Source organism: Varanus komodoensis, unplaced genomic scaffold (genome assembly GCF_004798865.1).
Source record: "Varanus komodoensis strain SLA01 unplaced genomic scaffold, ASM479886v1 scaffold56, whole genome shotgun sequence".
NCBI classification, from domain to species: domain Eukaryota; kingdom Metazoa; phylum Chordata; class Lepidosauria; order Squamata; family Varanidae; genus Varanus; species Varanus komodoensis.
The window spans coordinates 289,353-312,960 of record NW_025336169.1 but is presented as its reverse complement, the minus strand read 5'-3'; the positions used below and the strand labels follow the sequence as shown (position 1 = coordinate 312,960).

Sequence of the window (23,608 nt, the reverse complement as noted above, 5' to 3'; positions counted from 1 at the left end):
AGCTATTTTCTTCCCCACCAAGGGAAGGCTGGCCTGCCTGCCTTCCTAGCAAATAAGTTCCCATTCAAGACCAAGCAGCATCCCCAAATGCTTAGTATTACAACAGGGAATACTGGGAAAATCTCTCCCCCAAAGCTACATGAAGATTGTAGCTAAGTTCAATGGAGCAAGGAAATCCAACTGAGGTGGCAGCTGATGTCACCAACCCTGCTGATTAAAAAGTCTCAGTGCTTTGACCCTGCGAGCCCTGGTTCCACTACAGCTCTGCTGCTACCACACATGGAAAGAAGCATGGATTTTGGAGAGTGGATCTGGGCATAGATTAATGATGGCAGGGTAGAGTAAGCCAAGGAAGAATGTGGTGGCGGTGGAGAAAGGGATTCATGGGTGCACTGAGGACCCAGGAGGCAAAACCTAGTGTTTGTGCCTCTCACATTCTGCCTCCCCTGCAAACCTGTGTGCATGCAAGAGAGCCAGCTGGTGCAGCCCTCATAGGAGCAGGTGAGGAACGCAACCTCCCCTTCACACCTGGTTTGTGGATCAGAAGGGCCCTCTCTGTGTGTTCTCTGAATCTCCATGCACATTATTATTTTAGCCTCTGCCACAAATGCAAAAGTTCTGGGAGACGAGGGCACACATCTTACTCTGCTGACTTCCAGAAATGGCCGGGGTGCGAAAGGCGACGATTCCGCTTTGGCAGTTTCTCTAACATCTCCATGAGCTTGGTGAAGGTCGGACGCTCCTCCTGCTCATAGGCCCAGCAAAAGTGAAGAATGTCCTGCAAAGAAAGAAAAAGCCAGGCAGGGAGAAACATACATGAGAAACAGGGCTCTCCTACCAGCTTTCAAGAAAGACCAACTTCATCAAACTCCTTCTCTTTAACTTTTACCTGTCGCTCAGTATATGATCAATATTTAACTTTGGTAATTGGTGTCTGAGTTTGCATTTACCATCCTTCTTGCTCCCTTTTCTCCTTTTGTGTCATGTCTTTTAATTTATAAGCCTCTGGTCTTATGTTTACTGATTTTATGCAGGCCACTGAGGTAGCCTTTTGGACAGAACAAAGGGATAAGAATATTTTACATACATATGTACACCAGGTTCTAAAAGAAACTAGCTTGTCCTTTGAATAAGCATTGATATTTCCAGAAAAAGGCAAATAAGTGATACCATAACTTGGCTAAGATTCTCCAAATATCAATCCATTCCTCTTCTCTCCTTAGTTTGTTCTCAAATTTGTGAACACTGTTCATTTTGCATGCACGGGAAAACTGTGCAAAAGGAATAGCTATCAAATGCCAAAGCTGAGTAAAAATTCTCAAATCTGTGCACACGTCCACACTTTCACAAATTTTCCCCATAGACGACAATGGGGGTAGTTTAAAATGTGTGCATTTTGAGCAAGTTGTGCGTTTTTGAAGTATACATTTTGCAAATGCAAGTTTGGGGGTTTGTGAGCAACGTCAGAGACTCTAATTCCTATTTGTCTTTGGAATTGCAGATGGGACATTTTTAAGAGACTGCATTTGCTTCTCCTTTCTATCTGGGAAGAATCAGACCCAGGAGAATCAGGGGAAAGTGTGGAATCCCCTCCCTACAGGTCTCTCTTACTCTCCCCCTCTTCCTTTAGAGGGGGATTTAGATCACATCCACCTTGTGTCAGGGATCAGCTTTTGCTTTTGGGGCACCTTAAAGTAAGATGCACACTGCCAGCAGCGGTGATCTTGTATAATTAGCAGAAGATGCTGCAACCTCCTGTCCTGAAAACAACAACCCTGTGAGGTAGTCACTGGCCCAAGGTCACCCAGCAACCTTTGCTACAGAGAAAGGATTTTAACCCATGGTATGCCAGTTAGAATCCAACATGCTCGCCACCGTTCCACATCTTAAAAACTGTTCCCGGGACACGGAGGGGTGCTGGCATGGCAGTTCCCCACCCTTTCTCCGCCTCCCTTCTCTCCCCTTGCCCTGATCCCTGCAGCCGAAAGCCACCTACTGAAATCTCCTTCCCCATGCCAAGCTGACTGAGGTTCGGCTTCATCCCATGACCCACTTGCCAAATTATTGCCTCGGCCGGTTGGGTCTTGAATGGCCACTCGCGGGCGTGCAGTTCGTACCAGATGGTGCTGTGGAGACAAAGTGGAAACACAAGCGTGGAAAGGGGTGCCCCGTTTCTTTTCGACCTCGGAAAAAACCTCCAACATGGGGCAACAGCAGCTGGTTTTCCCCCCATTTGATTCAATTTGGGGTTTATTCACCCTCGCTTAACCTCATCCTTTAGTCAGTGTTAAAACTGAGAATGACGATGATAAAGCACAGCAGAGGAGTCAGTCCAGGATCTGGTGACTCAAAAGCAATGCCAGTGCTGCAAACACAGAGGAAGGACGAAAATGATCCCACAAGTGGGGAAAGAGAGTAGAGCAGAAGCTGAAAGGATCATCCCCGGTCACATTCACATTCCAACTTAGATAACTGACACTGAAAATGCTAGAAAATGCCAGAGGAGCTGGGTGCACAAAAAGGCATTTGTCTGGGGCTGAAGAGGTGTCACTGCAGGCGCCTCCTAGGCCTCTGCAGAGCAAACATCCCATACACAAGGGGCTACCACCAAAAAGACCCTCCCTCTCATGGCTGCCACCCGCACATCAGATGGAGCAGGCGTCCTCAGAAGAGCCTCTGTGGGGGATCTCAAGGCAGAGGGAGTCGCATCCAGGAAGAAGAGCAAGCCCGACCGTGGGCCAGGCAGGGGAGAGCTGGGATGGTGGGGTAGCACCAGGCTGAGCATGGATCCAAAACACTCCTGCATATAGTGCTTAGTGTTGCTGCAGCCCATGATGGGGCATAGACAGACAGGGCTCTGTGTGTGTGCTTGTATGTGTGTATCACGCATCAGACGGGCTCTCCAAAGCACCCAGCTCTTGATTGCTGCCACCCCGATCCGAAACCTTCCCTTTTATCGTCTTTTGTCACTCATCCACATGTCGGCAGCTGCGTCCACCACCACCTTGTGCAAAATGCGGCAAAATGCAGCCCCACCTGGCCAGTGGTCCCTTCCATTGACTCTTGGTCTTCCATCCCATGCAGCAGCCAGGAAGCATCCATCCACGGCCTGTTTGGGGGCATTCCCCCCACTCCCATTTGCTGAATTAATCCAGACTTGGGCTTCCTGCAAGACTATTGATACTTCTCTTTCGTGCGTGGATGGTGCCATTTTGCTTGCATAAGGATAGGCACTCAGAGTTGGCTATTCATGGGAGGGAATGGCACTGTCTTGAAACAGAGCAGCTTTGTTCTCAAGCTGTTTGCAGATTAAAAGGACTATGTAAAGAAGAAAAGCTGCCTTGTACAAGAACAGGGTCACATAGGTAGACATGTTCTCAGTAAAAGAAACAATGGTGTTCTCCAGCTTCGTTCCCACTGATGCTTATTACAGGCAAACCCTTTACAGAAAATAAGCACTCTCCATTCCATGCTATCTGCGAGAGAGAGAATAACTCCTCCTAGATCTGTAGACAGAAAACATTTGCAGAGGCAAACAAATTAATTGGGAATGGTTGCAACCACTAGAACGCAGATGAAAGGGTAAAGGAAAAAATGGGAGGTTTATTTTCTCCAAAGCATGTCTCAAGATATTCCATAGAAAATACATTTCTCTGTTCCAAAGAGTCTGCCACAATTTTCCAAACACAGCACACACCCCCCCCCCCAGCATGTCCTTGCATTCCATTTGTGCAAATTTCCCTTCAAGGACGTGTGTTCCTCCACCTGTGCTCACATGCAGGGTTGTGAACAGGGTGGGACTATGTTAAGCATGCAGGCGTAACGCTCCTAATACGCCTCTAGCTGTTATCATCTTCTTGAAATAAGGGGCACAGGCCGGTGGACCTCTGCTGGAGAAAGATCCCTTGGCACTTGTCCAACCATGCCTACCCCTGATTCTAGCCTTGGCGAGTCAGCTGTGGATTCTGGCTCCTCTTCCGAATCAGAATCTGGTTCAACAGCCATAGAAGAATTTGGTACAGGAAGAGTGTGCCAAACTCTGAAATAGGTCTTGCAACCCTGAGATTGCAGAAGTGCTGCCAAAAAGAAATGCTCCCCACATTTGTTGTGTTCTTCCACACGGCATCGCTTCCCTGGTCCCAGAGTCCTGACTGGGGACCCTTGCGGTCCATGAAGTACAAACCTCCACCAACTTGATGGGGGAATTCTGGAGGCTGGATGAGAGCTGGTTTGCTGCCACTGCAGAATCAACGTACCGTGCAAAGCCCACATGGAATCAGACCCCTGCCTGACGTGTATGCAAATAGCGCGAACAACCATTTTACAGCTCAGCCAGTTCAACTTTTTTTTTAATGGCTGGCATTTTTCAACACAAACTTTCAAATTAATAAAGTTTGCCTGGAGTGAGTCTGATAAAAAAATTCCCCTAATTACTTTCTCCCGCCACCCCCGTTTGGTTAAAGTTATACTTAAAGCAAGCAGTAGGTTTAATAGCTGCAGTTTTGGGGCATGAAAACACATGATCAGATAAGAACTCAGCAGAAGCTAATCACTCCAAGGTTCACTTCACAGTGGTGTACGGGAAAAAAATTAATCTGTCTGATACAAACTATAGTGAGCTGTGTGTCTGAGAAAAGATATCATCAGAGGGCAGAGACCACTTTTCAAAAAGAGCTGCATTTTCATCCTTTTCTAACGAGCTGAGCAATTAATTGGACAACTGGAAAAAAAAAACCATCAGGGAAGACAGCAGTCACAGATCAGCCCTGAGCCTTCCACTGTAGCTCCTAACCTTTTTCTACAAAGTTGATTTGCCCAGGAGAATTCTCCCACTGCGTAGGACTCAACTGTCTGTCCCTCACTCCGTCCTGCAGCTAAATTTGGGGGCCCCATATGGGGGGTCTGCCTGATTGACAGTTTCTGTGACTCCAGCTTCCAAATAACAGGCCAATAATCCACCAGCTGCGAGGTGGCCATGTGCCCCCTTTTATGGAGGAGAGGCCTCTGTTTGAAGGGCTGATAGCAGACTGTTTCCTACTTGTCCTCTGCATGAAGGACCATCCAGCCCAAGTCCAGTCTAATGATACAAAACACTCATATGGAAGAGCAAACGGGGCATGCCCCCCCCCTCAAACCCCCACCTACCCCAGACTGCACACTGGGGAAGGCATGCAAGTCACCCATTCATGATCTTCCACAGTAGGGTGAGAGGTACTGCATTGTATCTCAAACTATAAACATCATTTCTAAATTGGCACCTATAGCTAAAGATGCACATATGCAAATATTATGCAAAACAAGGTCTTCCTTTTTTAGCAATTCACATGCGGTCGCCAGACTGAGCCTGTGTAAGGAGCTCAAAGTGCTCGCCAGCCACGGACAGCAGCAGCTAAGTTCTCCTTCCTCGAATGTCCTTGGCCTTTGAGCAGTGAGTCAGCCCAGGATTTGTGTAGCCAAAACACTATACAATAGTCTGAAGGATGCTTAGCTTGCCTTGCAGCACAATGGGGAGGTCACAAGCACTAGAAAAGCCTTCCTTCCGGGTTGGTGGCCTGAGGATGCTGCTTAGGTGGTCTAAATAACTCATTTTACTGGGTTGCAACAATGCCTCTCTCCACACCGCTCAAGGCTCTGACCTGCAGACTGTCCATCACTGCATCTCCTGCCTTGGACCTCTGGTTGCTGCTTGCCTCATCTGGTATCTGACCACCTGGTGTCCAGCCCATCCAAACCATGCCTCTCACTTCTGGCCAATAATCTGATTAGTCCATATTGGACCCAGATGCCAGCCTTTCTCAAGCCAGGCTCAGGGTTGCTGCTAGCATCCCATGGCATGGGTGGAAACCTGTTTCTCCAGATCGTGGTGGCTTATGATCTCATAACTTTTGACCATTGGCCATGCTGGCTGGGGCTGATCAGAGATTGTCTGAAGCTGCTCTGCCTCTCACTGAAGATACGGCTCTGAGTCCTTCATACAAGGTACAACTGGGTCAATCTTACTTCTAGTTCTGCAGGAGATCATGTTAAAAACAATAACGGTAGAAGAGTCGGGGTGTGTGGGCAATGAGAAGAGCTAGCTTCAGAATTTCATGCAGTCAGTGGAAAGTTGATACCAGCCTGTTGAGCAAACTTTGTCACCTGCCTTTCGAGCTGCTCATGATAACTTGGGAAAATTCTTGGGCAAGGAAGAGCTGTGACCAGTGTCCTGCCCAATGTTGCTCCCCCCTCTTCATTTGATGCTGAACCTTGAGGGCACAAATCCCTGGACTCTTCTCTCATCCCGTCTCCATCTTCTCTTCCTCCTGCCTCTGTGCCCCGCAGTTTCAGAATGGCTCACAGGACAAGGACATTTCTATCCAACTCCACCAGCCGTGGGCTGAAAGGCTCCGCTGTCTTAGCTACCTCCTCCTCTCTGGCTGAGTCAGAATCAAATCCCACATCTTTGCAAGGTACCTTTCCAGATGTGCAGGGCTTAATTCTCAAAGTCCAGGAATATCTGGAAGGCCCATTTGCTCTCCCCCTGACCTATGGGTCTTCCAGGGGCAGCAAGTCCATTTCTTCCACACCACCCTTCCCAATGAATGGACAATGCAGCAGAAGTTCAAAGCTCAAAGGTTCAATATGATGAGCATCATTTCCCCAAAGCAGCTCTTCCCTGGCTCAGAATGTGGACTAGGATGTTGAGCATCTCATTAGGGTTACCAAGTGGATTGTAGGCACCTGTCCAAAAGGGCATTCAAGAAGGGAGCTTGCTTTGGTGAAAGCTGAGGCCAATCACCAACAAATTGGAAGGGGCCCTCTGGTTTTAATCTCTTTGCCAGCATCACAAGGTGGGAGAGACCTCTCAGAAAAAGGCAAGGCTTTTGATCATAACATCTTCAAAAAAGCCATCTGAGCCTATATCAAAAGGCACACTCACTTATCTGCTCCATTCCCACCCAGAAAAGGAAACCTACCCAAGTGCAAAGACATCAGAGTGTTTGGAGAAAGGCAGCTTGTCTTCTTCTGTGTCAGGGGAAAGCTGCCGGATGATCTCTGGAGCTAAGTGGCACAACCAGCCATTCTGGATCCGCAGTTTGTTCTCTCGCCTGCAAGGAAAAGAACAAGCTATCAGTGAGCCCATGGTGTTTTTATACCTGGGGCAAACAATCAAAGTTAAGGGTGCCATCCTACAGGGCTGCTCCAAAGCCCTTGGAACTGAAACCCTATAGTCATTCTATGCACAGTGGGAAATTGTGCATTTTTGCTAGAAAGGCAGTTTAGCACCCATCTGCAGCATTTCAGAGAGGGAAGGAAGGAAGCCAGAGAGGTAAACACTCCCTTTTCCCTCCCTCTGAAGTCACTTTCTTGACCCTGAAGATCAAGAATGTAGTTTCCACAAGTCTAGAGCCAGGAGCAGGGAGGACCCTCCTGGCTACAAGGAGAGCTCTGATTCCCAGCTCTGAAATCAGAACATTGTCTTGCACCTAGGTATCTGAAAATCCTATGGCCCCTTAGATTCAGTCCAGGGGCCATGGGATCACTGCCTGAATTTGCCTCCCTGCTGCTCCCGAGTCCCAGTCCTGGATGGTTACCCTCCCTTTCAGCATTTTTGCTTTTCAAATCACATGCAAATAGAAGATGGAAGGAGGAGGACTCTCCCTTTCCAAATCTGCTGCCGCCAGGACTGTGGCTCTGTGTTGCCTTGACATCAATTGATTCAGGTGCTTTCTGCTGTTTTAGCCAGCCTGTCAAGAAGAGGTCCAGAGACGTGCAAATCAGCAAAACCTGAACCTGTCAAGGTTTCCCAAATACCATCTTGAACATAGTTTTGTCTCAGATCCATATCAGATCATGAGGTTTTTTCCCCATTTTGTACAAATGAAAATCCATACATATATTTATGTGCATTTCCCCAAACGTACACAACAATGGTGCACCTTTGGAAAATGTATGCATTTTCTCCCTTTGATTAAGGCATGCTTGTGTGCATTCTTTTCATACGTACATATTTTTCAAACACAAACCTTTCCTTCCGCAAATGGCAATACAAGCTCAGAAGCGTGCCAGTTTTGATGGCAGATTGTGTGCAGCTCATTCATGAGTCTCCTTCCACATAAGCTCACATCAAATGGGAGGAAACTTGCAATTCAGGAGGGTGAAAGGAAATCCAGATCAAAGCATAAATCTCCACCTGGGTTTCTTTCAGTGTCCTCTCAGGCACAGCAAAGAGATGGGAAAAACCAGCCAAATGCTGCAGGGTTAAAACATGTCATCTCGGGTAACTGCCAATGTGGTTGAGACACATGAAAGATCGCATCAAGTCAGAACTTGTGCCACTTTTCCCCTTTTGACTGACATATATTTTCCAAGTTCATAGGAAGGGGCTGTTGCCAGTCCAGACCTGTTCTCTAAGCATTTTTTCAACTGGAAATGGGACCTGAGTCCTTTAGATGCAAAGCACACACCACTGAATTATGGCCTGCCTGAATCATCGGTGGATTTTGAAGTTGCAAACCTTTGCTCCCGCTATATTGACTCAGGGCAGGATTTTCTACTTCATTTTCAGATAAAGTTATCTCTCAGCACCTCTACTTAAAATCCTTTAAAGTGGCCCATCCAATCTGGTGCCATCCAGATGCTTTGACTACAGCTTCTATACCCATAGTCAATGGTCTGGGACCATATTTAAGACAGCTGGAGGGCGCTCCATGGAAGAAGTTTGCTTTAAATGGAGGTATCAGGGAACAGGAGAGCCAGTGTGGTGTAGTGGTGAAGAGCGTGGGACTGGGACTCAGGCGATCTGGGTTCCAGTCCCCGCTCAGCCATGGAGCCCACTGGGTGACTTTGGGCCAGTCACAGACTCTCAGCCCAACCTACCTCACAGGGCTGTTGTTGTGGGGATAAGATGGAGGAGGAGATGTAAGCTGCCTTGAGCCCTTTGTAGGAAAAAGGCAGGGTATAAATCGGAATATAAATAAATAAATAAATATTTGCATGCAAAATATGCATTCTGCCATGAATCTCCATACAGACAGCTGAATCTGTCAATTCTGGTTTATCGCCATTCAAATTTCCAAGCATTTCTCCATTTATGTTGAATTTTGAGAATTTCACCAGTCTTAAGTTTGGTTAGTCCCAAATTCTGAGATTTTTTTGAAAAGTTCATATTAAAATTCACAATGTTATTGTGCACATTCTTTCCTAGAACTTGATTTTGCATGCACTTTTGCCTAATATGCACATTTTCTCAAGTCGTATGTCCAATATAACAAAACTTTGAATGTTTCTTTCTTTAAAAAGAAAACGCATTTTGTATGCTTCTGAACTTGTTGGATTTGATTCCACTGATCAGAAGAAAGCTGAGTCAAGTTTTCTTCTGTAGACCTCCATCCCTAAGATGGGCTGAAGTTTGTTCATTTTTAAACTGCTAAGGAAATTCGTACAAATCATGGTATTGGCACAATTTGTGCACATCTACACAAATCACAGTACTTTGCACCTTATGCGAATCTACTCCCCAAGAGCATGTGGTCATTGTGCAATTTGCACAAATTGAACAAGGGCCACGTGCTGCTTAGAGTGTCAATTTTTGCCAATCTGCTGAATTTACGCCAATTTCCTTGTGCAAGTTTTGGCTTGGAATCCCATGTGCTTTGGCACTCGTCACAATGCCAGCACAGGGCTGGTGATCCAAAACCGAGCAGGCTAAATCACAAAAATCTATTGCATCTCCCCACTCTCCACCAATTTGAATTCCTCAACCATCTCTAGTTGGGTCTTGGCTTCTGTTCCACCAACCACTCCAAGCCATTTGGTGGCTTTGCCATGACACAGCATTAGCCCCCAGTGGTGTAACCACCGCTACTCTGGTTTGAGTGTCAAGTAAAATATGCAAGGCCATTTCCCACCAGAGGCCTCATAGCATTCCGGCCACATATAGGGCTGCTGAATACAGGCTACAGTTAAATGAATCACCAAGGTCAGCTAGGAGTTGCATGGTTATTATGTCTTCTTCCCTGCAATCAAGTTTGGCACTCTGAAGCCTGCTTTGCTTGTGGCAGAAAAGAGGCAGGAGATGAAAGGACACATCATTCTCCTTGTGTGTACAGACGTGTACCATGGTCTCTCGGGGTGTGGATAGGACTGGCATTTGCAAAAAGACTCGAGTCTTGCAATCCACAGCTTCTAGAGAATTAAATCTCTCTAAGCTCATCTCTGAAGGTTTAAATTTGAGTTGGTCTTGGTCTACTGAAGTATCTTGCCCTTTAAATGTCTTTCTTTCTTGGGCATTTTTGTATAATCTGCATAGCTCTGCGCATTTTGAACTGCATGGCCTGTTTGTGTATAGCCTCAGGTGTACTCATTTATTTAGAAAATTCTTACCGTGCCTCCCATCTCAAAGAGGCCTCGAAGCCAACTTGCATTATGTCACATTTCATGAGCAGCAAGCAAGCTCCTAGTCCCCATGCTGGTGCAGGAAAGCCTATCATTTCAGCCACTAATTGCTTAGACCCTTGGGTAGGTTACACAGAAATCAGAATTAATTTTGCCCATCAAGCTCTTTTATGCATCAGTTCATAACTTAGCCTGTGTGCATAATATAAGATTTGGAAAAGGAGGTGGGCCAGACCAAAGCTTTGGGGTGTGATTCTCGGAGATTTTACAGAAGTGGTTGTATTTGTACACTAACTTGTGACTACAAAGCCCCTGGTGCAGCGCATGACAATGGAAAAAACATCTGAGGGCTTAGTAAATATGAAAACAGAAGACGGGCAGTGCAGGGATTGGTCAAATGATGCAGTGTGAGGAAGTTTGTGGATAAACCAACCTGTCTGTGTATACCATGAAACGCGATGTAACTACATCCAGTGGGATTGGGACTCACGTGATCTGGATTCTAGTTCCCACTTGGCCACAAAGCCAAAATGGTGACTTTGCACCAGTCACAGGCTCTTGGCCCAACCTACCTCACAGGGCTGTTGTGGGGATAAGGTTGCGAGCAGCAGGAGGAGAATGTTGTCAGCTGTTTTGAATAAAGAACCCGCACTCATATATTTGAGTTGTCCTCTGTGATTTGGGTTTGTTGAGTCATGTGGAGATAAGAAGCCGGGCAGCATGTTCCATGCAAAGATTTGCAATGGTGCTTGGGATTATATGGAATAGAAATGACCATCCAATTTTGGTATGACTTGTAACAAAATGTCCTAGAGCAGGCAATCTTGTGGACAGTAAAGATTTTCATCCCTCTTCATGAGAGTTGAATTTGCACGTGGGGAAAAATTGAACACCCAAGCAGATGTCTATAGGAAGCTGCCCTTACATGGATCCATTAGTCCATCTAGCCCACATCTGTTCTCATCACCAGCAGCAATTCAGACTCATATACTCAGTCAGACTGAAGGGCACGAGGGACAGGGCCTTCTTAGCTGTGGCCCCACATGTGTGGAACTCCCATCCAAGTGTCATAGAACAGGACCCTGAAACTGAATCTTCAGGGGATCCTGCCCTCTTGTCCTCTAAAGAGGCATAATGGAGTTAACGGTTCTCTGATACGACTCAGTCAGGAAAAAGCTTCACCAGACTTCCACTTTCTCAAGGCCCACTTCTCCAGAAAGACCTCAGAGGACATCTCCCCTGCATCCATTTTACCATCCTCAAAATCTGAAGACTTGTGCCATGAGGACACTAGTGTACCTCAGCCACTGCCATCCAATTCGGCCATGTCTCAGGCTCAGTCCTGCCCTAAGCCTTGTTGGAGCAGCACAGACACCTGTGACCAGCTGCTGGGCTGCTGGAGCTGTCCATGGTGCTGATCTCTTCCCCTCTTAAAAAAACTGACCGGACCTGAAGCCTGATTCATTTAATCCCATTAATGCAGAGTTACATTTGCCATGACTCCTTCTTCCAGCAGACATCTCATCCTCAACAACTTGAGGATTTCAGAAGCACAAGCATATCAGAAACACCTCCGTGTGAGTTGCATTACATTTGTCTGCTCCCAAATGGGTGAGACTTTCATTCAGGTTGTGGGGTCTCTTAAGAGAAGAACTTCCTAAGTTCCTAAGAACTTAGCAGCATTTCATGTGATTTAGAAAACAATGGAAGTGGGAGAAAATGGAATCAATGGATTAGTCAGGGCCAGGAATGGAGATCTCTTCTACTCCTGGGGAGGTTTAATGGAGCTTGTTTCAGAACCATTCTAGGGGCGAACCTTTGGCTTATCCACTGTGTCAGAACCACCCATGGAAGGAGAGGCCTGGGAATCAGCAATATCTCCACTGATGTAGCTAAGGATGGACCTGAGAGACCTTGCTAACAGGACAAAACTTACTTCAGGCTCAAGCAAACTTGTTTGCTCATGAACGTGGCTGAGAACTTCAGTCCAGTTCATTTTCTGATAAGAATTTGCCAATATTTGCAAAGCTCTTCACATTTAGGAGAGAGATTCAAAAAACCCTGTATTTGCTCTTAAATGCTGAACGTGGGAGGAAGTGGACAGCGAAAGGCATCCCTAATTGAATTAACAGCTCAAAAGCCTATCTGAGGATTCGGCTTACTTTCTGAGCGAAGCCCAATTATTTTTCAGCCTGGGAAGGAGCTGCAGGGAGTTCCACCAGCTCAAGACATCATAACTAATATGGACAGATGTCCCTTAAGGAGTAACAGCAGCTGCTCCTGCTCTCTCCCGGGCCAGGAGACCTCTCCGAAAAAGACAAAGCCGGGTTTGGCAAGTACTGCTTTCAACACTAACATTCCTCTAATGAACAATGTCTCAGACTGGGACAAAGAAGCACAGGAAAAACAGGGGTCACCCTGCTTGCTTTCTGGTGTAGAAGCCACATGGCCAATGAGAATTCTCTTGGATAATCATATTTGTTCAGGCTTTGGAATTAATTTAGATGTGTCACGAGCCATTATAAGAAGCAGGGGAATGAAAGGAAAGGGACGCTGCCAAATATCTAAACTAAGAAACCACTGATATTTCCTGTTTTACTGCTGCAGCAAGACCTGGCTTAGGTCAGGCTGCTGTCATTGTTGACCAAAATAGGTCTGTGACCTGGTGTGCAAAAGGCCCATATTACACAACAGGGAAGGTTTTCTTTCAAAGATTTATTCTCAGGAATAACTGGCTGCCAACTAATTGTTCCAGATGGTGCACCTGAGCAGTCCTCCGTTGGCCCTTTCATACATTGATCATTAAAGGGCTGCATGTAACGCAGTTAGCGCTTTCTAACAGGTTACAGAGGGAAAACGTTACAATGGCGCGATCTTTCCCACCTGCATACCAAAGGAGAAAGGAGATGCTGTGAAGGAGGGGAGGAGAATGCCGTGGGCTGGCGTGAATTGTCCTCTGAGCTGCTGTTACCTGTCAAATGTCAACGAGGCCTCTCTAGAATGGCACCTGGTTAATGCCAGCTACGTTTCAAGGATTCACACACACTGACTTCTAGAAAGAGGGTCTTTCTCTGGCCTAGCTCTGTGTCAATGGTTGCATGATTTTACCTCTGAAAGTCATCCCTATTGATTCGTTCATCATCATGACAAGGGACAAGATGGCGCCTTCCTTGTTCTGTGCAAAGAAAGTCAGCTGGACTGGCAGCTGAATCTCACTCAAGCCTGGCAACGGCACAAGGTCCTTTGCTGCATCAGAAGGTACCAGGCAGTGCAGGCACCGGGCTTCTGTTGGCCGCCATGCAGGACCCTCGGTGGGCCCACCTTTTCACTGCCCTTGTCACCAGCTGCTCCTGTCTCATCATTATAGCTACCACCTCTCCTTCTCAGTGCAGCGTAGGGCCACAAGGTTGGTGGCCGGTTTGCAGGGGATGGGGCATGAGGCGAGACGGAGGGAACTGGGTCTCTCCAGCCTGGAGAAGAGGAGACTCAGAGGGGATCTGTTGGCGACATAGAGGTACATGAGGAGGTGTCACATGGAGGTGGGTAGAGACCAGCAGAGGAGGGCAGAATGCGCTCCAACAGAGCTCCAACCTTGGTTCAGTTTGGATGCCAGGAAGTACTTCCTGACAGAACCCCAAGGGTATGGAATGGGCTTCCCCAGGAGGTGATTGAAGCCCCATTGATGAGGGTGTTCAAGGATAGGCTGGACATGCACATGGTGGGGATGTTGTGAGTGGAGCCAGCTGGAGCCGGGGGTCAGACTAGATGACCCGGGAGACCCCTTCTGACTCGCTCTGTTTCTGTGTTTCTATGTTTCTCACCCTCCATGTCTGGGCCAAAGGGAGAGACAGGTTTCAATGGTTTGTGATTGTGAGCTGCCCAGAGGTGCTGTGGCCTAGTGGGCAGCAAAGAAATGGTTTAAATAAATGCATAAAATACATAAATAAAGGGTGAGGAGCAGGTGCAAGCCCAGGGCCTCTTGCCAGTGCTGGGCTGAAGATCCTCAGCAGGCAACTGACTGAGCTGGATATTACCAGAGGCACAGAACTGAACAGAGGCACAGAACACACAGAATGCACATGGCTCTGTCCCCTAATATTTTGCTTAGAGATGGGCAAGCTGGCAAAACTCAGCCTGTTGACACTTGCTGAATTTTTGGCCACTTGCTGCCTGGAGAGACAAAAGCAGGCTGAGATGGTTTGTTTATTTTTCTGAAGACTATATTTATGTACTGTTTTTAAAAGTCAGGGACATTCATGTAAATTCTGGCCAGAAGGTGCACAAATTTTATACATCCCAGCCACAGTGCATGCAACTGGCACAAATTCCAGCCATGGTTTCTGCAAATCGTGGCTGGAATTTAGGCCAACTGCATACATTGTGGCAGGAATTTATGTCTATTTCCCTGGCTTAAAACAAAACAAAACAAAACAAAACCCTTGCATACTGGCTTACTTGAAAAACAGAAGACCTCACAGTGGCTGGACTGGTGTCCGCGTAGGGTGATAGGCTGGAATCCAGGGACCCAAGCCAGATTTGAACCCCTTCACAGATTCCTCACTGGCTGCCACTTCGTCACTGACTCACCTGGCAGCTGTTTGCAGAATTGTGTCTGTGTGTTGCTTTAAAGCAAGCACAGCCCCACTCTGCCTGCCAGTCTGTCTGCTCTCTCCATCAAGTGCCCTTCCCAACGGCACTACCGCCTCCTAACCTCACACAGGCCACTAGGTTTAACGCCCCGCATGGCTTAAGAGGCCCTGGATAAAGTGTCCCCTTTTGGAACTCACTTCTCTGTCCGCTCTGCTAGTTCTCCCGAAGCCGAGGCTTCCTTGGAGGCCTGGGGGAAACTGGGAAACCATATCCTGGTACCAGACTGGGAAGGCAGCTTCCCTTCCCTGCAGATCTCATAGCAGAAGCAAAGCTCCTTTTTCCATCACTCAGAAAAAGGATCCCACGGACCACAACTAATTAGTGCCTTCTCTCCCTTCTGGGCGAGGAACCTGCAATTTCTTCTGTGGCGTAACAGCAAATCAATGGAAGGGGGGTGGGGGTGACGGGAACACTAGTGGGAATCCAGAGACGGCTGGAGATAATAGTGCAGCCCACAGGCGACGCAAGGCGCCCAGTTGCCGTGGTCCCTCCAGTGCCTGAGTCATCCCGGGAGAGGGCGGCTGCGCCAGGCAGATGTTTGCTGAGTCATCTGCCTCATGCTGGCCAATGCGGAGGGACTGCGGTGGCTCCAGAGGTCAGGCGAGGCACCCGTCCTGGGCCAGGTAGGGCGAGCCTAGGCCCCCTGGGCTTCTCCAGAGGACCACCCCTTTCCCCAAGCACCAATCGTGCTGCCAGCTTTAACAGTGGGAAATGTGCTTCCTACAAATTAGCAGCCAGTATGGTGTAGTGGTTAAGAGCATGGGACTGGGGCTCAGGCGATCTGGGTTCTAGTCCCCGCTCGGCCATGGAGCCAACTGGGTGACTTTGGGCCAGTCACAAACTCTCAGCCCAACCTACCTCACAGGGCTGTTGTTGTGGGGATAAGATGGAGGAGGAGAATGATGTAAGCTGCCTTGAGCCCTTTGAGGAAAAAGGCAGGATATAAATCCAAAAATAAATAATAAAATAAAATGTAAAGCTTTTATAGACCATCCCATTGCTAGCATCTCGGGCAGCTTACCAACAGTAAGAGCTTTCAGCTAATACTCTTTGCCCCTGCCCACTTTCCCATTTGGCCCATCCACCACTAAAATGAGGATCTCAAGAGCTTCTCTGAAGTAGAATTGGGCCCTCAAACTGGAAGAAATTCCCTATAGGATCAAGGAAAAACACAATCCCTTCCTATGTGAGAGGCAGAACCCATTGCAACCAACCATCCAAGGATGTCTCTGCATGAATCTGCCTGACAGACACGCTTTGCTTTTGGAGAAATGGCAGGTAGGCAGAGAGAATAAAGAACATTCCATAAGCTGTGATTTGGATACACCATAAGCTAAACCAGGACTGGTGGCTTTGGGGCTTGAGGGTTCTACTTTTCATGAGTACCCCAAGACTTGTCAAGTGCAGCCCACAAAAAGGTGAATTTTTCCAACCCAACTGAATTTCTTTAAATGCAGCTTCCCAGTGTGGCACTCTGCTTCCCCAGTCCCCTTACAGACTTGTAGAATACAGACCTTGGCCTCAATGGTTAGTCAACTTTTCTACCTGTTTTTGCTGGCCTGCCTATAATCTGGAGCCTGCAGGTTTTTACTGATATTCTCTGTTTTTATAATTTTAATAGGATTTTTTACATACTTATATCCTATCATTTGGTTTTTATCCTGCACCCTGCCTTGAGAGGGTTTTATCCTTAAAGCCTGCTCTGGCATAATGTTAAATACATTTTTAAATATAAAGCAAACATGAACATTAACAGAAGGCCGAGCTCCAAGGACTCTCTGCGGAACCCACGCAGCCCCCCATCCCCGCTTACATATGGACTAGAAACTTTCTACTTTAACTTGGAGTTCTGATCAGTAGGAATTCACATTGTATGTAGGATGTTGTGTTTCAAGGATATGGGAAGCAGAAGAGCCCCACCTCCATGCATGCAGCATCTTGTGGAGAAAGCAGAAGTCCAGGCTTAAGAGGGCGTTCTGTTTTAGAGCTCAGACGCAGGGGCCATAGCTTAGTGTGACAGCACATACTTCAGAAGAAGGAGGTCCTCGGTTCAATCCCCGAAGTCTCCAGGTGGGGCTTGAAAAACTGCAGCTAGAAACTTTGGAGAGCCATTGCTGCCAGTCAGTGTTGACAAAACTGGGGTAGGTGGACCAAAGATCCAACCCAGTGTAAGGAAGGCTCCATCAGATCTGGGTGCGGACTTAGGGCCAGTCCACACCAACAGGTCCTGGGGCAAGAGAAAAAGGCCCAAGAAGTAGCCTGGGAAAACGTCGCTGTGAGCTATTTGAGAGAGTAAAAATAAACAACCGTCTTGGGTTGTGAGCGTGCGCGCACGACGGACCCAAAGTTAAACCCACTCACAATGCAGTTAACCACTTCAGCCTGACAACTGAAGCACCGGTGGAGAAGGAGGGAGAGAGAAAGAGGCAGGCCATTTTCTCTTTCTTTAATCCGGTGCCTTTGACACACCATAATTACAGAAAGATTAAAATATGTGATTTATCTCACAGGCGGCTTTGCCATAAAGCAATAATTAACTATGAGGAAATCTGCACAATTGCTGGGGATCTGTTTTATTTTATTTCATTTCATTTCATTTTTTAATTTGGGAAGAATCTGAACGTACAATAAGTAACAGCTAAATCGGGGACCTCCGGCAGAGATGTTTGCCTTGAAATGGTCTCAGAACAAATTAAAGGGGTTTCCAGGGAAGGCAGGAGCAGGAAAAGGCTGAGAAGAGAAATGGGTACGACTTCAACCTGGTTTGCTCAGCTCAGAGCTCAGTCCCACTGTTTTCAGATGAGGATGGCCTTTGGATGGCTGTGCAAGGAGAGACATCCCCAGTGCCCGTCCGGGATGGGGTGGAAAATCTTGGCCTTGGAGCAAAGGGACCTGGGTTCAAAAGGGACCTGGGCCATGAGACTAACTGGGTTAGCCTTGCTTGGACCAGTCAAAAGCTCTCAGCCTCGCCTGCTCTTTGCATTAGGGTTGTGGGGGAGCCAAGTTGTGACTGGGGGGGATGGGGGGAGTGGGAATTTGCTTGCACCCTTTACTCGTCCTGCCACACATCCTCTCCGGGAAATAGCAGAAAGCGACATGGTCAAGCAGCTCCTTCCTTGATTGTTCTTCGGCTTTGGAGCTCATTCTCTGAGCTTCCTAATTAACAGGAAGGAAAAAACCCTGCAGGAGACAGGACTTCCATAGACCACCTGCCGCAAACATGCACACTAAGGCTTGGGGACTCAGTTGGACCCTCCAAAATTCCCCAGGGGGCTGCACCCCCTTTCTCTGCTTCTGCTCCGTTTCCCAACTAGGTCGTTTCCTAGTCTCTGAGCATTTTTTCTCCCCATGCTGAAAGTTTGCAACACCTCTGCAGAGGCTAGTGGGAAGAACTTGAATGCCAAAATATGCTTTTAGCCTTTCCACCTTTGCTTCAGCTCTATGCCACTTTTAAGTGAAGAAGGGGGGAGACTGGAAGAAACCTCCAGTATTTTGATGCCAATGGCAGGTGCAGTGCCTAGAATGTTGCTCCGGGATGGGGAGATCTGGGTTCAAGTCCCCAGTTGGCTGTGAAGCTCACTGGATTACTCTGGGCCAGTCACTCTCTGCCTAACCTACCTCACAGGGTTGTTATGAGGATAACATGGAGAGGATGATGGCTATGTGAGTTACTTTGGATTCCTTGATGGATTGATTGATATCCTGCCTTTTTCCTACAAAGGGCTCAAGGCAGCTTACATCTCCTCCTCCATCTTATCCCCACAACAACAACCCTGTGAGGTAGGTTGGGCTGAGAGTCTGTGCCTGGCCCAAAGTCACCCAGTTGGCTCCATGGCTGAGCGGGGACTAGAACCCAGATCGCCTGAGCCCCAGTCCCGTGCTCTTAACCTTGCAAGAGGGAGGAGAGTAGGTGAGGTGTAGTTGTTAAGAGAAAGGGACTGGGACTCAGGAGTTCTGGTTTCTAGTCCCTGGAGCCAACTGAGTGCCTTTGGGCCAGTCACAGCCTCTCAACCCATCCTACCTCACAGGGTTGTTGTTCTGAGGATAGGATTAAGAGGAGAATTATGCAAGCTGCTTTGAGTTTATTGTAAGAAAAGAGGTGGGACATAAATCTAATAAATGCATGATAAAGAGGTGAGATATGAATGCAATGTAAGAATAGTAACAATAGATAATACAGTGGATCTTTAGAATCTGCTAGGAAATGTGTCAAAACCCCCTCTTTCATGGCTTGTAGAAGGACATGGGCCTGTACAAGCAGCTGGGAAGGAGAGATCTGTAGCATGGCTTTAGTGCCGTCCAAATCGGTCCAGAAAAGGGGATGGAGGATGAGGGTTAGAACAATAGGAACACAGAGATGGCGACCTGAACAAGAAGACATTCACAACGTACCTGCCCGCTTGTAGAACTCCTGATATACTGAAGAGGCCGAAGTCGGTGATCACCACCTTCCCATTGTCATAGAAGACATTTTTTGACTTAAGATCTTTGTGTAGAATTCCCTTTGCGTGAAGATAGCCCATTCCCTGAAAAACAAATGAGGCAAGAGGAGAGAAGGTTAACAGGAACGGTGCTGCCTTGCATTTCCTAGGATGTGCATAGAAACCAAACTCAAGTTCACTGAAGCTCAAATTCCACTCAGCAGGTCATTTCCTCCCACGTCAGTATCAGATTGCCATATTGTCATGTGAAAATTAGTGCCTGGTTTTGTGCACATGCTCAACACACTCATCAGCCACGTACATCTTTGCAATGTATGCGTTTCTCTCCCAAGGATTCAAGTGTGCTTGCGCATGCGCTTTGGGAAAGTGTGCCTTTTTCAAATGCATGCAGGATCTAAACAACCTTTTGTTTTGGTTGGCATCCTGCAAGTGTGTGTTGTAGTCCATGTCTAGCCTGGAAAGTGAGAACCGGGTGAATCCGAATAAAGAAGGATCTGAAACACGTTTCTCTTCTATCTTTAGAGCTTCCAGCAAGACATCACTCCTGGTCCCACGTGTAATTCTCATGCATCAACAGAAATACCTGGACAGGCTAATCTGATGCATCTCTACCAAAACCCTCACTATATTCAATGGGGCATAGAATTAGGGCTTTGGCACTATACTCTAGCAGTGCCAGCTCCAAAACAAATAGCTGCAGTACATGAGAAAAACGACTAGTTTCCCAACACTATGTGCCTTATGACATCTGGGGAGGGATATGCAAAGAATCTGATGGGTGGGCATGTGTGTATGTGAAAATTTGCTGGACTTTTGTGATGCTACACCTGCCAGATTCTAGTTTGTTGCGCTTACAGTTCTGCTGACTTGCTATGGGGAGAGTTGCTGATGTCCATCTCTAAGACAGGCCTTTCTTTGAGTAATTTTTAATGTGCTAATAAATTTGCATAAATAAGTGCCTCCAAACCATATGGCTTTAGGGTGATCTGTGCAGAACTGGGCAATTCTACCATTTTGGACCCACTTTTAAGATGTTGCTTTTCAGACTTCTTTATGTTGGGTCACAGATTGAAGATACTCTGTTTTACTTCCTGGCCTGCATCTTAAGGACTAGAAGCTTCAAGCTGGACCAACAGGCTGGATCCATGGGCCAACTCCCTCTTGGACCTTCTGATCTCCATTCTACCTGCAGTCATCTGAGTCAGGTAAGGTGCTCTTTCAAAAACAGAGCTGTTCCTGAAACAGGCAAGCTTGAATTGCCTCAGGGCACCTTCTCATGGTAGATGGGGACTTAGCACCCCCTGCTGGTTCAATTAAAAAACAGTCTCCTCGCTAGTGTAGTGGTCTAGGGTGGAAGCTCATGATGTACGGGTGTGAAAGCCGGACAGTGGAGAAGGCTGACTGGAAGGAAAGCGATGTGTTCGAAACATGGTGCTGCAGGAGAGCTTTGGAAATACCCTGAACTGATGGAAAGGCAAGCAAGTGGCTCCTGGATAAGTCAAGCCAGAGCTTTCCCTTGAAACAAAACTGGCAAAACTGAGGCTGTCCTACTTTGGGCATGTCATGAGAAGGCAAAACTCCCTGGAGAAGACTAGGGAAAGTTGAAGGCAGAAGAAGAAAAGGAAGACCAAATAGGAGATGGACTGAGTCCACCAAGGAAGCCACAGCTTGATCTTGGAAGAGCTGTGAAGGACCGGAGATTTTGGAGGGCTTTCAATCGCAGGGTCACTGTAAGTTGGAGATGACTCGATGGCAGCTAATGACAAGAAAGGGCTATTATCTTTCTGCTAATCCCTGATACAAAAATGGCTAAGTCAAGCTAAATTACCCAAAGAGAACCGCTGAGCTACAGCTGAGTCAGCCGTCATTTAAGCCACTTCCACAGGTGTGAATGAGTGGGCGGGTGCTTGGATGAATAAGAGGCCCTACTTCTCCATTCGTCACCCAGAACATTAGACTGATGGGGACTGGGGCAGGGCTTCCTCAGTGGTGGTCCCACACCCCTGGGAGATAACATCTGGCTTCATCCTTGCTGCTGCTGAAAACAGCCCTGAAGGCACATTTATTCCATTCTGTGTTTGGCTGCTCAAAACTGTTTGCAGCTGCCACGGGTTACAGTCAGCATGTTCAATGTTTCTGTAATATTGTGAAGTGCTGTGGGTGGTTTGCCCTGAAGGACAGGTTAGAAATCCTTTAATAGATAAATAGGTGTGAACAGGGGCAGTTTATGGGTGAGTTTAAACGAGGAGGAAGGCGTGTAGCAAGTGAGAGGGGGCTCTGGATGGATTGAACGGGTGGATGGATTAATGCGAAGTGAAATGTATGCACTTGTGTGTACAGAGGAGTGAAACGGGGTAGATGCATGCGTGTAATGAGAAGGGGGCACAAGTGCCATTGTGGGGATAGCTGCAAGGAACTGGGACCACTCCCCTGTGAGGAATGGCTACCACAGTTGGGGTTGCTTAGCTTAGCGAAAGGCAAACCAGAATAGATGGAGGCATCCAGAATGACGTCATGGGACAGAGATCTCGGACAGGGAGACATTTTTCTCCTCCTGTTCTACTACTCGAACCCAGCTCATCCCATGAAGCTGTTCGGTGGGAGATTCTGGACGGATCCAAGGAAGGACCTCCTCTGCTGCAGAATTCACTTCTACAACATGCAGGAGATGCTGCAATTTGGCTGCACTGGCCACCCATCTGGGTGACTTTAAAAGGGGATTTCGTGGAGGGGAAGGCCTTGCAAGGCTACTAGTCCTGATGGCTCTGTGTGACCACCGGTAGGCGATACGCCTTGCACACCAGCTGCTGGGGAACGGTGGCGAGGAGGGGGCTGCTGTGTTCATCCACTGCTGGGCCACCGGTTGGCCATGGAGAGGGCAGGACCCTGGACTGGGTGAACCATTGACCTGGTCCAGCAGGACTCTTCCTATGTCTGCCTATGCTTTTGAGTGCAATCAGGGGTTGGAGGCACGGGTGCGATGGGAAGCAGGGTGGCCGAAGAGATGGCTCGCCGAAGAGATGGATCCATGAGTGCAACGGACGTGGATGCATGAGTGTAAACTTCCCAATTGGATGACTGCAACACGCTCTATGTAGGGCTACCCCTGGAGACAGACAGAGCGGAGCCGGCTGGTGCCGGAGGTCAGACTAGATGGCCCGGGAGACCCCTTCTGACTCACTCTGTTTCTATGTTTCAGATACTTCAATTGGTTCAAAATAGAGGTGCCAGGATATTAACCAGCAGGTACTCTCATATAATGCCAGTCCTATACCATTTACACTGGCTGCCAAGTGAAGTCGAGGCCCAATTTAAGGTGCTGGAAATGACGTAAAAAGCCCTAAATGGCTTAGGTCCTAAATACCTAAAGGAGTGCCTTCTTCCCTTTGTGCCCGCTGACCCCTTGAGCTCTGAGGCAGAAGTCCTTCACTGGGAGTCCTCTTTGAAGGAGATGGGGGGGGGGGGGGCGGTGTAGTTACCTGGAGAAGGGCCTTTTCATCAGTGGAACCCCAACTCTGGAATTAACTCCCCAGAGAGATTGCCTGGCACTGTCACATTTTTCTTTCCAGTGTCAAGCGAAACCCCTTTTCTTTTCCCATCATTTTAATGTTTAATTGGTTTTATTCTGGGTTTTATTATTGAGGTTCAATGCAGTGCATTGTTTTATATTTCAGGTTTTTTTTTTCTTTTTCTTGTAAGCTGTCCTGAGATTCTTGTAGCGGACAGTCTATACAAGCTTTTAATAAAGAATAAATGCAGTGTCCCCATTCACTTTTGCTTCCGTGTTCTCTTTTGGTCCCCTTTAGATTGCCCCTGGTCCCACCCAACACTCATCTACAGATCCTGAGCCCCCCACCTCCCACTCCAAGGACTGGTTCCACCTGGCTTATGATCTTTATTCGATAGAGAAGCCAAGGGTGCATGAAAAATGCATTGTGCAGAGGAGGGTAGGAGGCGGAGGAGACCGTCTATTCCGAGTCAGTACCCTGTGGTCCAGTATTGACCTAGTTGCCCAAAGTTTCAGGCAGAAAGAGGATCCCCCCTCTTGGCTGCTCCTCAAAATCCTTTAGCCACAGAGGTCAGGAGACAAGCCCAGTGTGAAGCAGGCAAGCTTCCTCTGCCAGAGCTTGACAAAGAAA

The 23,608-nt window shown here is 47.6% G+C and overlaps 1 protein-coding gene across 1 annotated transcript in view; it reads right to left on the bottom strand.

The window, feature by feature from the left end:
- Nucleotides 1–640: 640 nt before the first annotated feature.
- The window catches only part of KSR2 (kinase suppressor of ras 2), a 154,162-nt gene continuing 131,194 nt past the window's right edge, over nucleotides 641–23,608 (bottom strand). Inside the window, exons 15-18 of the mRNA XM_044448941.1 lie at nucleotides 19,420–19,553; nucleotides 6,957–7,088; nucleotides 1,997–2,126; nucleotides 641–778 (exon numbers count right to left, since the gene is read on the bottom strand). Of these exons, the coding sequence (XP_044304876.1) occupies nucleotides 641–778; nucleotides 1,997–2,126; nucleotides 6,957–7,088; nucleotides 19,420–19,553 (534 nt within the window). The remainder of the gene's footprint in view (nucleotides 779–1,996; nucleotides 2,127–6,956; nucleotides 7,089–19,419; nucleotides 19,554–23,608) is intronic.